The sequence below is a fragment of the Chanodichthys erythropterus genome, chromosome 17, assembly GCF_024489055.1.
Source record: "Chanodichthys erythropterus isolate Z2021 chromosome 17, ASM2448905v1, whole genome shotgun sequence".
Classification (NCBI taxonomy): Eukaryota; Metazoa; Chordata; class Actinopteri; order Cypriniformes; family Xenocyprididae; genus Chanodichthys; species Chanodichthys erythropterus.
This window is the reverse complement of record NC_090237.1, coordinates 15413567-15427477: the sequence shown is the minus strand read 5'-3', so window position 1 is coordinate 15427477 and position 13911 is coordinate 15413567. Positions and strand designations below refer to the sequence as shown.

Genomic DNA, 13911 nt, shown 5'->3' with positions numbered 1-13911 from the left:
CTCCACAAAACATTTACACATTCATTCACATAATTTACTTTCATGTGATTTCAATAGGCTACTAACGTAAAGTGAGTCAAAATGATTTATTTGATTCATTAACATATTGACAAAATATGTGACAAAATGGGAGAAATGTTTGGTAGTGTCCACTATAATAATGCATAGATATAATTAAGTAACACTTTCACATTCGCAATCACGTCTTACTGAAATAAAGTAAATACTTTTGTCTCTGCACAAAAACGTCTTTACAAGAACAGGATGGGTGTGAAAGGCTACCATTGGAAAGTCAATTGTTTCTCATTTCTATCTGAAACGTACAACAATTGGAGCCCCACCTACTGCTAAACAATTTCCTGTGAATGATATATAAGTCTGAATTACGAAAACACTGACAAGTTAAGTTTTGAACTTGAGTTTAAATTAAGTTAAAACAAATATAAAGGGATATTTCACCCAAAATTTAACATTCTGTCATCATTTACTCACCCTCATGTCGTGCTAAACCTAAATGACTTACTTTCTTCTGTGGAGGACAAAATATATTTTGAAGAATGTTATTAACCAAACAGTTTTGGCTACTATTTACTTCCGCTTTATGGACAAATAATACTAATAATCATCTAAAAATATCTTCTTTTATGTTCCGCAGAAAAAAGAAAGTAATACAGGTTTGTATTGTATATAGTAAAAAAATAAAATGTGTGTGGGTGGGGGGGGGGACTATGTACCTTTAGCAGAGCCTTTATATCACAGCTTCTTGGCCAACAATTAATAAAACCTGTTCTTTAAGTGATCAGTTCTGACCCTGCACTGAAGGGTCATAAGGCACAATGACACAAAAAACACATCCCGCCTCTTGGAAAGCCCTCTTCATCTCCACCTAGTGGTAAAACATGATAAGGTTATTTTTACACTGGGGCACAAAAATATTATGTATATGTTTCTTTCTTTTTTGGTCATAACTTGTTACATTTCAGCAGTTACTTGTTAAAATATCAAATAAAATATATATAACATATATAATATATATGTATATAACATATAATATATAATATATATAACAAAAAATATATATATAAAACTTCAAGTTAGTTTTAATTTCAAATCAGCCAGTTACAAGACCTGTTTATTATAGGTGATGCTGTTTTCATATCATGTTAAAATTAGTGTAATAATTACAAGTTCTAGACTAGTAAAATAAATAATAAATTATATATATATATATATATATATATATATATATATATATATATATATATATATATATATATATATATTTAATATATTTTAAAATATATTAAAATAGAAAACAGTTATTTTAAATAATTAAAAATATTACTCTTTCTACTGTATTTTTGATCAAATAAATGCAGCCTTAGTTAGCATTAAAAAAAAACATTTAAAAAAATCTTACAGACACACTTTGAACACTATATATATTTATTTTTGATATAATTTTACTATTCATAATGTCTTAATATAGACTCATTTAAATTATAAACCAAAGATATTAAAATGGTTAACAGCACATGAACAGCTTAAGTCAGTTGCTGCCTCCTAATTATGGTAATTCACACATGTCATAAATTAAATTACAAACAAGCATTATATAAAAGTCAACAGATCCTCCATACCAGTCGCTCTTGGTCCATACACAAGCCCACCACAGCACCACCACTGCCAGGCAATTTGACTGCAGATTCAAACTACACAGACAACAAAGAATCATTCAGATGTGCTGCTTTTCTCTCAAGGTCCGACTACTTACACTTACATTTACATTTAGTCATTTAGCAGACGCTTTTATCCAAAGCGACTTACAAATGAGAGTAGTAGAATCAGTCAAATCAACATGAGAACAACAGTATGTAAGTGCTGAGTGAAGTCACAGTTATGTCAGTAAAGTGCTCATAGCGAATTTTTTTTTTTTTTTTAAATAAATACACAGATAGAAGAATATTAGTCAAGGTAAGTGCTACTACTACTGGGTCAAGTGCTGCCAAAAAAGATACGTCTTTAGCCTTTTTTTGAAAATGGCTAGAGACTCAGCTGCATGGATAGAGCGTGGCAGGTCATTCCACCAGCCAGGAACAGTCCCGGAGAAGGGACTGTTATTACTTATATTGTCATTAGTTATATTGTTATTACTTATATTGTCATTAGTAGTATATATGGAATAACTCAATGTGCCAGTTAATTCACCAGAGATCTTTGAGAAACAATGCACTGACACATTTATTTACCTGTCTCGCAAGCTGTACCATTTTCAGATTTCCAGGGCCCAAGCAGTCTTCAGTATACACCGACCTGACGGACAAAATGCAACTTCAACAGCGGCATCTGATTAGCTATTTATAAATGAACTTATATTAAAATCCTGTTTGATTTAGACCACATAATGATTTTGGTTCTTTTAGCTTAAATTTAGAAAATTAACCCACAGTTTAGTGACATTAAAGGTACAATTTGTGATATTCTTTTCCGCTAGAGGTCGCTAGAAGCCTATTCAAAACTAAGGCGTAGTTTGATGATGCCAAGTTTTAGAGCGGAAACTTGGCACATGTGGTCTCCATCTCAACGGACGGTGCAAAAGAATAGGGATTGGAGTCTGGAAGAACTCATGTTCGTGGATGCGATTATTAACGTTACTGTAGTATGAAGCAGAGCAGGACCGAGTGTTGCGGGAGCTGAACGAGGAGCTGGAGCGATTGATCAACACACGCCTCACGAGCAGCAGGACTTTTATTATGACACAGTCGCCGGCGCCGCTTCCGCTTTTCCGGTTAATGTTGAAAACATTAGAGATATTGTTTGTAATCAGCTGGACAAAATATATAACACTAGCCTAGAGATTTTTGGATATTTTACTGCAAAAATTTTACATATTGTACCTTTAATTCAAACCTCTATTCAGCTTAGTTTGAGAGTTTGATGGATGGGCTAAAACATCATACCGCCGTAGCTCAAAGTTTTCATCCATGAGCTGAGCGAGTCTGGGCCAGTCCTTACACTGGAAGGCGGTCCTGTATATATACGGTGACAAAAGCATCTTTAAAGCACTTTTCATTGACCATCTCTTATTCCGAATTCCAAATGAAGAGTGCAATGCATCAATTATTAAAGGACCAATGCTCAAAGATGAACCAACCGGGCTTGGTCTGTGAGTTCAGCAAACGATATCATAGCTTCAACCACAGCAGAGTCACCTGTCCAGAAAGAACAAGACTTATGAAAAGCTTTATTTATTTACAATCAAGGCATAAACCAAGACAAATAGCAGGACACACCGTTCAACCAGCGCTGTCTAACATTACTGTGAATCCGTCCAGAATCACTTGGATCGCCCAAGTATGCCAGCCAGAACAAGGGAAGGTCGTTCATGTCCAAGGGAATGTATTCTCCTATAGAAAAGAATAGTTTGATGTACAGTACAGCCACTTAAATTCAAGTTTCTATAGCAAATGCACCACAGTTTAAGTTCAAGGGAAAATAAATGAATCCTTTTATTCAGCAGGGATGCATTAAATTAATCAAAAGTTACTGTAAAAGTGAGTTTTACATTGTTACAAAATTTTCTACTTCAAAAAAATGCTGTTATTTTGAACTTTCTATTCATCAAAGAATCCTGAAATAAATCTATCACGGTTTCCACAAAAATATTAAGCAGAACAACTGTTTTCAACATTGATAATAAGAAATGTTTATTGCATATCTGAAGCATATAATTCTTTCAAAAACATACAAAAACATTTGAACAGCAGAGTGCATCCCATACAATAATGAAAAATGCAATTTATATTGCCCAGAATAATATTTGTGTTCAAAGACAGTACCATAACCCCGCTCGTCCATAAGCTGTTTGTTGAAGTCCATGTAAACCAAGCCTTCATAGACCTATTAGAAAGTTAAAGGGTTAGTTCACCCAAAAATGAAAATTCTGTAATTTATTACTTACCCTCATGACGTTTCACACCCGTAAGACCTTCGTTAATCTTCGGAATACAAATTAAGACATTTTAGTTGAAATCCGATAGCTCCGTGAGGCCTCCATAGGAAGCAATGTCACTTCCTCTCTCAAGATCCATAAAGGTAACGTTACTAAAAACATATTTAAATCAGTTTATGTGAGTACAGTGTCTCAATATTAATATTATAAAGCGACGAGAATACTTTTGGTGCGGCAAAAAAAAACAAAATAACGACTTATTTAGTGATGACCGATTTCAAAACACTGCTTCAGGAAGATTCGGAGCATAAATGAATCAGTGTATCGAATCATGAATCGGATCGCGGGTCAAACCGCCAAACTGCTGAAATCACGTGACTTTGGCGCTCCTTTTTTTTTTTTTTTTTTTTTTTTTTTGATGAATAATGTTTATTACAAACTCTCGTGGAGACAACAGCATAAGAAAACCGGGCAAGGCATCAACAAAATGCAGATTTGAGAAAGAAAAAAAAAAAGGCATTATTCACAAAATAAAATATGTGTTACAGGATCAAAAACATTTCAGCAGCATAACAGATAGCTTCTACAGTTTGTTTAGAATTTTTTACAAGGTTCAAGGAGGATAATAACATACGAAATTCATTTTTAAAACAGTTTACATTTGGCAGTTGTTTTTTCCATTTACTTATGTGAATGTGGTATTTACCCATAATGATGATAAGGTTAATCAAAAGTGAAAAGTCCCTCTTCAGTTTAGAATTATAAATAAGAATATCTTCTATTGTAAATTGTTCAAGTTCGCTAATTTTATTATTTAACCATCTTTGGACATCTTGCCAAAACTTCCTACTAACTGAGCAAAGGAAGAATAAATGTTCTGTTCGTTCTGGGTTTTCATGACAAAAGTCGCACGGGTCAACTTCAAAACCAAATCTACCCCTCAGTGTCTCCGCAGATGGATAGTAGTTATTAAGAATTTTAAATTGCAATTCTTTTACTTTGGGTGCAATTGGCCATTTTATAAATTTCCAATGTTTTTCTGCAATCATTGGATTATCTAATATTTTAAGTTTTATCTTCCTATCATAATCATGATATATATATCCTTTGAAAGCTTTATTTAAATATTTGTTGTCACATTTTTTGTCCGTAATGTTTAATTCTCCTATCGTTAAGTTTGGAAGTTTAATTTGGACATTAGAAAAAATAATTGTGTTTTTTATCAGCTGTATCAAATTCACTGGGATAGATTTACAGATTTTCTTATACTCTTTAAGAGAACATTGAATATTATTAAATTTGTTTTTAAAATCTTTTAACTGTAAGATTTCACCATTTACATCTAGGTGACTTTGGCGCTCCGAACTGCCCATTTTGGCTTCAGTTCAATTCAATGGAAGGAAGCGACGTTGCGTCGTCCATCTTTTTTTACAGTCTATGTTCGACACACAGATTCACAATGCTCCAAGGCTTACCGAAGCAGTGTTTTGAAATCGGCCATCAATAAATAAGTCGTTATTTAGTTTTTTGCCGCACCAAAGGTATTCTCGTCGCTTTATAATATTAATATTGAGACACTGTACTTACATAAACTGATTTAAATATGTTTTTAATTCCTTTATGGATCTTGAGAGAGGAAGTGTCATTGCTCACTATGGAGGCCTCACGGAGCCATCGGATTTCAACTAAAATGTCTTAATTTGTGTTCCGAAGTTTAACGAAGGTCTTACGGGTGTGAAACGACATGAGGGTAAGTAATAAATGACAGAATTCTCATTTTTGGGCGAACTAACCCTTTAATAGAGAGAAAGTCATGTTCCACACAATGGAAGTCAAATGGGTCAAATTAATATGAATATCACATACCTGCACAACTCGATCCTGTAGACCAGCTGTGATGAACAGCTCATCCGTCTCTACGTTGAGGATGAAGTTGGCTCTGACTGGTTTAGGAAGATCCTGACTCAGGATAAAGTTTATGTAAGCTAATAGTTTTTTCCAACATAAAACAGTTCTAAATCTATCCACTGATTGGTGAATGCTGAACATACATTGTCTGTGATGTTGTAAAACTTCATCAGGCACTTCAGTGTGGCAGACACAATCGCACTACAAAGAAAACACCCAAATGGTTCTGTTAGAATATTCATATTTGACCCTAATAACAGCAGATGAAACAGCGAGTGTGCTCACACTTGAATGATGCTTATAATACATCTTGTTTAATTAGAAATCAAATAGACATGAATGAGAAACTGACTGTAAATGTTCATTTAAGTTTGTAGTCAAAGTTGTACTTACCTACTGCCAGCTAAACCCTAGATGTCATCAAAGAAACAGTGTTCAGTTCTAGAACGTTGTCTCAGTTCCACATTCTTAGAACTTTAGATAAATAACTGCAAAAATCATTTATAAAAAAAGTCTTACCACTTGCCGAGGAATGTTTGTGTCATACTTGAGAGTAAAATTTTGCTTGGACAGAGCAATGCTGTCAGCATAAAAGAAAGAAAATACAGTCAGTGTCTTTATCATTCCAATTACACAACAGATCTTCTCTTCCGTATTATTCCATCTATCCATATTGTAATGGATTATCAAAAAAGAAAAAATATAGTGCAGGGACTTGGTTTAATCCAGTGGTTGTGGATTGAATTTTGAGATTTTATTTCAATAAAATCAGTTTGCAAAAAAAAAAATCTGTGATCTGCAAAATACTTATGGATCAATAATTGTTATCTTAATTTTTAGATATCCTAATATTAAAAACATTTTTGCCAAGTTGCCAGACATGATTAAATATATTGCTGTTCAATTACAATGAAGAGACAAAATTATTTGTCTATTTCAATATAGTACATAGAACAATACTTCAATAAAGAGACAGTTAAAGACACTGACACTGCCATTGTATTACCGTATTGTCTACATGAGCCGTTGGACCCTGATAATCATGACTTTAAGAAAATGTATTTATTCAATTATGTTAATTGGATCTCACCCTTGTTCAGAGCAGAACTGGTAAAACTTTTTACAGGTGGCTTGTAGAAGTCTCAGACCGCCCAAATACCTGTAAGGTAAATAAATTAATATTAATACTTGGTTTTGTTGTATCGCAAACATTCTGCAAAATATCTAATTTTCTGTTCTACTGAAGAAAGAAAGTCATATGGCTTTGGATCGACATGAGGGTGAGTAAATGATGACAGAATGATAATTGTGCATGAATTATTCGTTTAAAGTGTCCAATTTGTTACATTCCATGCAAAACAATAATAATAAAAAAAAAACTTGATGTTTGCACAAACCCTTCTTTCCGGCTGATCCGAAAGAGATCCTGCAAGCTTCCGAACTCCGTTGGGTCATTCAGAGGATGAGGTAGAAGGACCTTAATAAAAACAGTGAGATGGATGAAGAACAGTGCTTTTCACATGTCTCATCTCAATTTGTTCTCTTTTTCTTTTTTACCAGAGCCTGGCTCTCCATGAGTGTGACCTCAGCCCAGAAGTTAGCAATGGTCATAGCAATGGTTTTCCCATTAAAACCATCAGAGGGGTTCCCCATGAGTCCAACCCTGTGAGTAAACACACAGACCCATGTATAGTGATGAATAGCAGGTAGGCATTTGAGGATACTAGCTAATGTGTTGTGCCTGACCTGGCATATGAGCGGCATGTGATGGGTTTAGATGGGGACAGCTGCTGTTTTGAAGAATAGTGAGCGAGCCATTTTGTGTAATCAGACAGACCCTGTAATAACAGATGTTAAAATGCTCAACATGTAATAATACAAAATTTACCATTTGGGGTCAGTAAGATTTAAAACAAAAATTAAATTCATTCAGCAAGGATCCATTAAATTGATCAAAAGTAAAGTGATTTATAAATGTTACAAAAGATGTTAAATATTTTTAAATTTGAAGTATTTTTTAACATTCTACTCAAAGAATCCTGAAAAAAAAGTATTTGCTACTTTTTTTTCAGGATTCTTTGAGTAGAATGTTGAAAAATAATTAAGGGGTACTTAAGGGTTTTCCATAAAATATTAAGAAGCACAAATGTTTTCTACATTGATAATATAATAAGAAATGTTTCTTGAGCACCAAATCAGCATATTAAGGTCAGTTCACACAAAGGACGATAACTACAACGATATAAAAATCGGTGTAAATATAAAAGAATAGCAGAGTCCATACCACAACTATAACAATAACGGCATAGAGGAATGATATCATTGGGATCACTTTCAGAATTTTTTTTTCCAGCTAAAGAACAATTAAAACATTGACAGCCAATCAGAATACATTCCGCTTTAAAGAGCTTGAGCATTTAAAGCGGCAGACGACAAACCTGCAGTGCGTGCTGTGATGGAATTTTTGAACTAATTAATAATGAACTAACATTTCTTTTCTTCTACAGGCCTAATAATAATAATCTAACTTGGAAATAGAGAAATAGTCACTAGGACTGAGTGTTGTGATTCAGAAAAATTCTGCTGTGCTGGCTAGACAGCATCCTTCTGATGATAAAAAATAGTCTTCGAGGAATTGTTTTAACCTATTGAGTAATCTGAACTATTAACCCCGAAACATTTTTAGATGATCTTGTGATTCAGTTGTTCTAATCTAAATTTATGCGGGACAGAGGAACCGAGATGTTTTTCTTAAATCTAAAATAATCGTATTAAGACTGATGATAATGAGTAATGGATCATGTCATACTGACTGTGAAGTGTACCTGAAATCCTTTGTTCGGAGAGAGATTCTCTGAAATTGATGAGAACTCTCCTGGCTGTGATTAAAGCATATTCTGAGGCATAGTCTGGAGTCTGTTTGGTTTTTAGGCTGCAGCAAACTAAGCACTAGAGATCTTACTTCTATACTATAGTGATAGTGTTTAATGAAGGTGAGGAGCACTAAAGAGCTTAGTATCAGTGATAGTGTCTCAAAACAGGCCGAGACGTTGGCCGACTCGAATAGGTATTGAAGTACGCTTAGTAGAGTATAAATTTATAGATTTATAGGGTGTCTGGGACACCCGGTTTAACTAAGTCAGGTGCGTAGGGAAAAATCTACCACAGTGCTTAGAATAAACAGAATGATATTGTGCATTGGTGTGGACATTAATATAGTTATCCTTATAGTTATATTTCTTGGTGTGAATGATTTTTGAAAGATCACATGACAATGAAAACTAAAGTTATGGCTGCTGAAAAGGTCCGATTTTACTGTAGCATAAGAGACTTCTTTCAAAACATTCAAAAAAATCTTACCGACCCCAAACTTTAAAAAATAAATAAATAAATAAATAAATAAAAAAAGTTATATAAATATATCAAATTAACCTAAATAATGTTACAGCTGTACTTACCACTTGTCCAATTAGTTGAAATCCTGTTGGTAACTTCATCCCATAAACAGGAACTTTCTCCTTATTTATAAGCCATTCCTACAATCAGTAAAATCCTATTTAATATTGAAGTTGACATTAATCTAATGACACAGAAACAAAGGCTTGATGCTTTACATTTTAAAATTCAAAGATAACTTAAAACATTTACCCAAAACTTGCCAAAGGTTCTATCATTAACGTCTGGGTGTTGAACGAGGAATTCAGAGATGTGCGGTAAGGACTCTTTGCGCAGGCAGTAGAACACCACACTGGCCAGACGAGATGCGCTGACGCCCTCCTGAGGCTTCTCAAGGAATCGCATGACCCTGGTGGGCACATAGATTCAGAAGCTTGTAATGAATGCTTAAACTCAAGTGGTGCTCACTGCAGAGCCAAATGACATCCAGGTCCCCCTCTCTGGATGTCATGGGGTTGAGCTTGACCTAGTCCAGCTCCACCTCTGTGGATCTAATGGGTGAAGGGGTAGAGTTATGAGTAGAGTTATGAGTAGAGTTAGAGTGTGGTTGGACCTTCTAGCTTCCATCATGTCATGCTTCCATCATGCCATATATTAAACATTTCTAATTGTCAGTTTGAACTTTAAAATGCTACTTTTTTTTTATTTAGGTCTACATTAATGCTTATAAACATAAGCATACATGTAGACATAAGTAAAAAATAGTTTTGCTTTCACTTTTGCCATCATAACGGCACTTTGCTATTTTAAAATTTATTTTTATTTATGTTCAAAGGTATGTTTATTTTCAATGATTATGTCTAATGTTTATTTTCTGTATACAACTGTCTAAATGTCATTTATGATAACATCAAAAACATATTTCCATTCTTTGACAAATTAAAAGGACAACAAAAGAACCAAACCCTGCATAAAATTGCCATGCAGCCTAAGTGAAAAAAATAATAAATAATTTATTTATCCCTGCTAATTTTATAATATCAGAAACAAAGTATTTCTTTGACCTGGCTAGATATTAATTTCTAATGTCTATTTCTATGTTTTTTAATAACCAGTGTTGGGGGTAACGCATTACAAGTAACGGATATAATCAAATCTATTTTTTCTAGTAAAGTAACGTAAAGTAACGTATTACTTTTAAATTTACAACAAAATATCTGAGTTACATTTTCAAATAAGTAATGCAAGTTACTTTGTTTTCCCATTTATTGACTGACAGCTCTCCTGTCCCCATTTTGAGAGAAATCGGAAGTGCAGAGGCGTTGTGTGTGCTTTGTAAACATGATGCTTATTCTAGACTAGTTCTAATGTGAGCATACATTTATTAATTTTCTTCTCCTGTATTCCAGAATGGCAGCACAGCTGAAAGGCTTGTTTGTTTGAACTGCGCCCTCTACTGTACAGGCGTGAATTTGCATTTCCTTCAGCCTGAGGCCTATTCATTTCACTTTTGGTGTAAAAGGGCCTTTACATTTGCCAAAAGTAGAACTTTTTTTTGTTGTTCTAAAAACAAACAGCCCAGCCCAGATGAGAAAAAGTAACGCATTACTTTCCATAAAAAGTAACTAAGTACTTTTTTAGGGAGTAACGTGATATAGTGATGTATTACTTTTAAAAGTTCCCCAACACTGTTATTAACAGTTGTGACTTTGAATTTTAAAGAGATACATTGTTTTTTTACTTATGTATGTTAATATTTACTTGTCTATTTATGTTTAAAGGGTTAGTTCACCCAAAAATGAAAATAAATGTCATCTATTACTCACCCTCATGCCGTTCCACACCCGTAAGACCTTCGTTAATCTTCGGAACGCAAATCAAGATATTTTTGTTGAAATCCGATGGCTCAGTGAGGCCTGCATAGCCAGCAATGACATTTCCTCTCTCAAGATCCATTAATGTACTAAAAACATATTTCATGTGAGAAATCAGTTCATGTGAGTACAGTGGTTCAATGTTAATATTATCAAGCGACGAGAATATTTTTGTGCACCAAAAAAACAAAACAAAATAACGTCTTTCAAAACACTGCTTCATGAAGCTTTGGAGCATTATGAATATTTTGTGTCGAATCAGCGGTTCAGAGCACCAAATTCACGTGATTTCAGCAGTTTGGTGGTTTGACACGTGATCCGAATCATGATTCTACACAAAAGATTCATAACGCTCCGAAGCTTAAAGAAGGAGTGTTTTGAAATCGGTCATCACTATATAAGTCATTATTTGGTTATTTTGGCGCACCAAAAACATTCTCGTCACTTTATAATATTAATATTGAACCACTGTAATCACATGAACTGATTTAAATAAGTTTTTAGTACCTTTATGGATCTTGAGAGAGGAAATGTCATTGCTGGCTATGAAGGCCTCACTGAGCCATCGGATTTCAACAAAAATATCTTCATTTGTGTTCCGAAGATAAACGAAGGTTTTACGGGTGTGGAACAGCATGAGGGTGAGTAATAAACATTTTTGGGTGAACTAACCCTTTAATGTATACATTTCATTAGACTTTTGCCAACATGAGGTCACTTTGCTACTGTCATGTATGATAATGTCAAAGACATATTTCCATTTAATGACAAAATGGATGAACGATAAAGTAATAAACCCTGCTAGTTTAGAGTGCATGACAATGGCCATGGAACCCTAAAATTTGAAAAAAATAAATAAAAAGAATCTACTAAGCCTGGCTAATTTTATAATATCAGAGGGTACTTCTTCAATGACAACGCAACAAAAATTAAAGCAAAGTTGCTGTGTCATGTCTCACCGATGAGTGTTCGGACAAACTTCAACAATTCCTCTGGAGTAGCTCTTCTCTCCTGACTCCAGCTCATAATATATAGCAAGTTCTCCAGGCTGAAGTATCAAGAATTAAAATTGAGTAGAAATTACAGAAATGAATTTCAACAAGTTGAATGAGAGGAAAATAATGACAAAGTTATGAAATAATGATAAGTGAGAGTAAATATAGTTGCGTGTGTGCAGAACGAGCATTCCGCTATGGTGCAAGCGGGAAAGTACAAATCATTACAAACCTGATTGGGTCACTATGTCTCTCTTACCTTAGATCTGAAAAAGCGAATGACTTGTGCAATATCAAAGTTTTGATCGGCACAAAGCATGTCTCCTGCAATCTGCAAATGCGATATAAGAACAACACACAATTGAAAACAGCCCTTCCAGTTTAAGATTTAAGTCAAATAATAAAGTAGGATTTGGAAAAAGGTGCTACTAAATGGATATTATGCAAGTTTTGATAGCTCAATGCTTCGTCATACCACCATAATGTCATCTTGTAGCTGTCGGCTTCGGATGGCCAATTCAAGATCTGCAACAGCGCCAAGTCTATCATCCAAAGTAGTGCTGCCATCATTCACAACATTCTCCACTGGAAAGTCATTGGCTGTTGCCCACCGTTCATAGTGCTTGTATCTGAATTGAGAGCAGTTTTGAAACAATATACATTGTGAATTAGGTTTAATGTCTGCTATTGTGTATTCCAAACATTATTTTCACAAAAGAAAATGTAAACATTGCAACAAACCAGGTTGACATGTCTGTCAAATGACAGAACAAATATGACTTACTTATCAGCATTCGTGACTAGATAGACTTCACTGAAGAGCTGGCGACTGGGGGAGAGGGAAATACTGTGTTGCATTAGTTTGCATGGAAAACCCCGTTCACAATGATGCCAACAGTCCAGCACAACAAATATAATGACTCACGTGTTGACGGTTTCCCACCAGAAATCCAATATTTTCTTTCCCCCCACTCCAGGTAACAGAGCTTTTGGCACACCGGTCAGATGAGCATACAGACCTGTAACATCACTCTTGAAATATGGAGACATGTTTATTGAACATTGCATTGCATCTTTTTTTTTTTTGTTTTGAATGTAAAATTAACAACGTGGCATACGAGCGATAACTGCAAAATGACACCAAGTTCAAATCAGTTGATTTACCTTAATCTGTGTCTCTAAAATCGTGCCGTGCCCTGCAACTAACAATATGCAAATCATTGCTCCGGATTATTATTTATTATTTATTTAAAATGGCAATGCCCAACGCATAATCCTTCCATCACTGGGTCCTTAGAAAGTCCATAGTGCAACTAATAACACAGTAACAACCATGAACTGACTCACGTCACCGGAAACCCTACTAGTTCTTAAAGAAACAGGCTCACGATTTCATTTGTAATATGGCAAGCCGTTTTAACATTTAGTCATTTAAACGAACTCGTGTTTGTTTGTATACTAGTATTTATTAATTAGTAGTAAATAGTGACGAGCATACCATTATTAGATACTAGTACTTATTCAAAAGACACAATAAATGATCCCATTTTTATTAGTAATAGTTCATATTTCACTAGTTTTGATTTCATTTTACTTATAAGTAATGACTAGTCAGAATGGTTACTTTATATGTAAACTAAAACACACACTAGTTTTCCAATACAGTGCAACGGTATACTACATTAGTACTAGGATACCTGGAAGGGTAACCCAAGTATTCCAAAGATACCCAGATGATCTACTATTTCCAGTTAGAATTCAAAGTGCAGATTCATGAGTAATATTG

The 13911-nt window shown here is 34.3% G+C and overlaps 1 protein-coding gene across 2 annotated transcripts; it reads right to left on the bottom strand.

The window, feature by feature from the left end:
- Window positions 1-60: 60 nt before the first annotated feature.
- On the bottom strand, window positions 61-13760 carry gkup (glucuronokinase with putative uridyl pyrophosphorylase). Of its 2 annotated transcripts, none has more exons than XM_067364471.1 (23): window positions 13290-13760; window positions 13051-13157; window positions 12910-12972; window positions 12601-12754; window positions 12385-12456; window positions 12090-12178; window positions 9509-9665; window positions 9319-9396; window positions 7607-7698; window positions 7418-7523; window positions 7258-7337; window positions 6951-7019; window positions 6380-6440; window positions 6254-6270; window positions 6004-6061; window positions 5819-5911; window positions 3840-3900; window positions 3294-3407; window positions 3155-3212; window positions 2961-3029; window positions 2250-2313; window positions 1641-1712; window positions 61-886 (listed from the first exon to the last, which is right to left on the bottom strand). In XM_067364471.1, the coding sequence occupies exons 1-23, from the start codon at window positions 13344-13346 to the stop codon at window positions 800-802; spliced, it is 1878 nt and encodes a 625-aa protein (XP_067220572.1). In that variant the 5' UTR covers window positions 13347-13760; the 3' UTR covers window positions 61-799. The 2 variants fall into 2 exon arrangements, with proteins under 2 accessions (XP_067220572.1, XP_067220573.1); XM_067364472.1 differs by having other exon boundaries at window positions 12910-12954; window positions 13290-13755.
- Between the last annotated feature and the right edge of the window lie 151 nt (window positions 13761-13911).

Excerpts from the sequence above, each read along its gene's own strand:
- gkup (XM_067364471.1), bottom strand. The coding sequence starts at position 13,346 with ATGATTTGCATATTGTTAGTTGCAGGGCACGGCACGATTTTAGAGACA. Across the intron at positions 12,179-12,384 it reads TTCGCTTTTTCAGATCTAAG|CCTGGAGAACTTGCTATATA; the intron begins GTAAGAGAGACA and ends TTGATACTTCAG. Across the intron at positions 9,397-9,508 it reads GAACCTTTGGCAAGTTTTGG|GAATGGCTTATAAATAAGGA; the intron begins GTAAATGTTTTA and ends TACTGATTGTAG.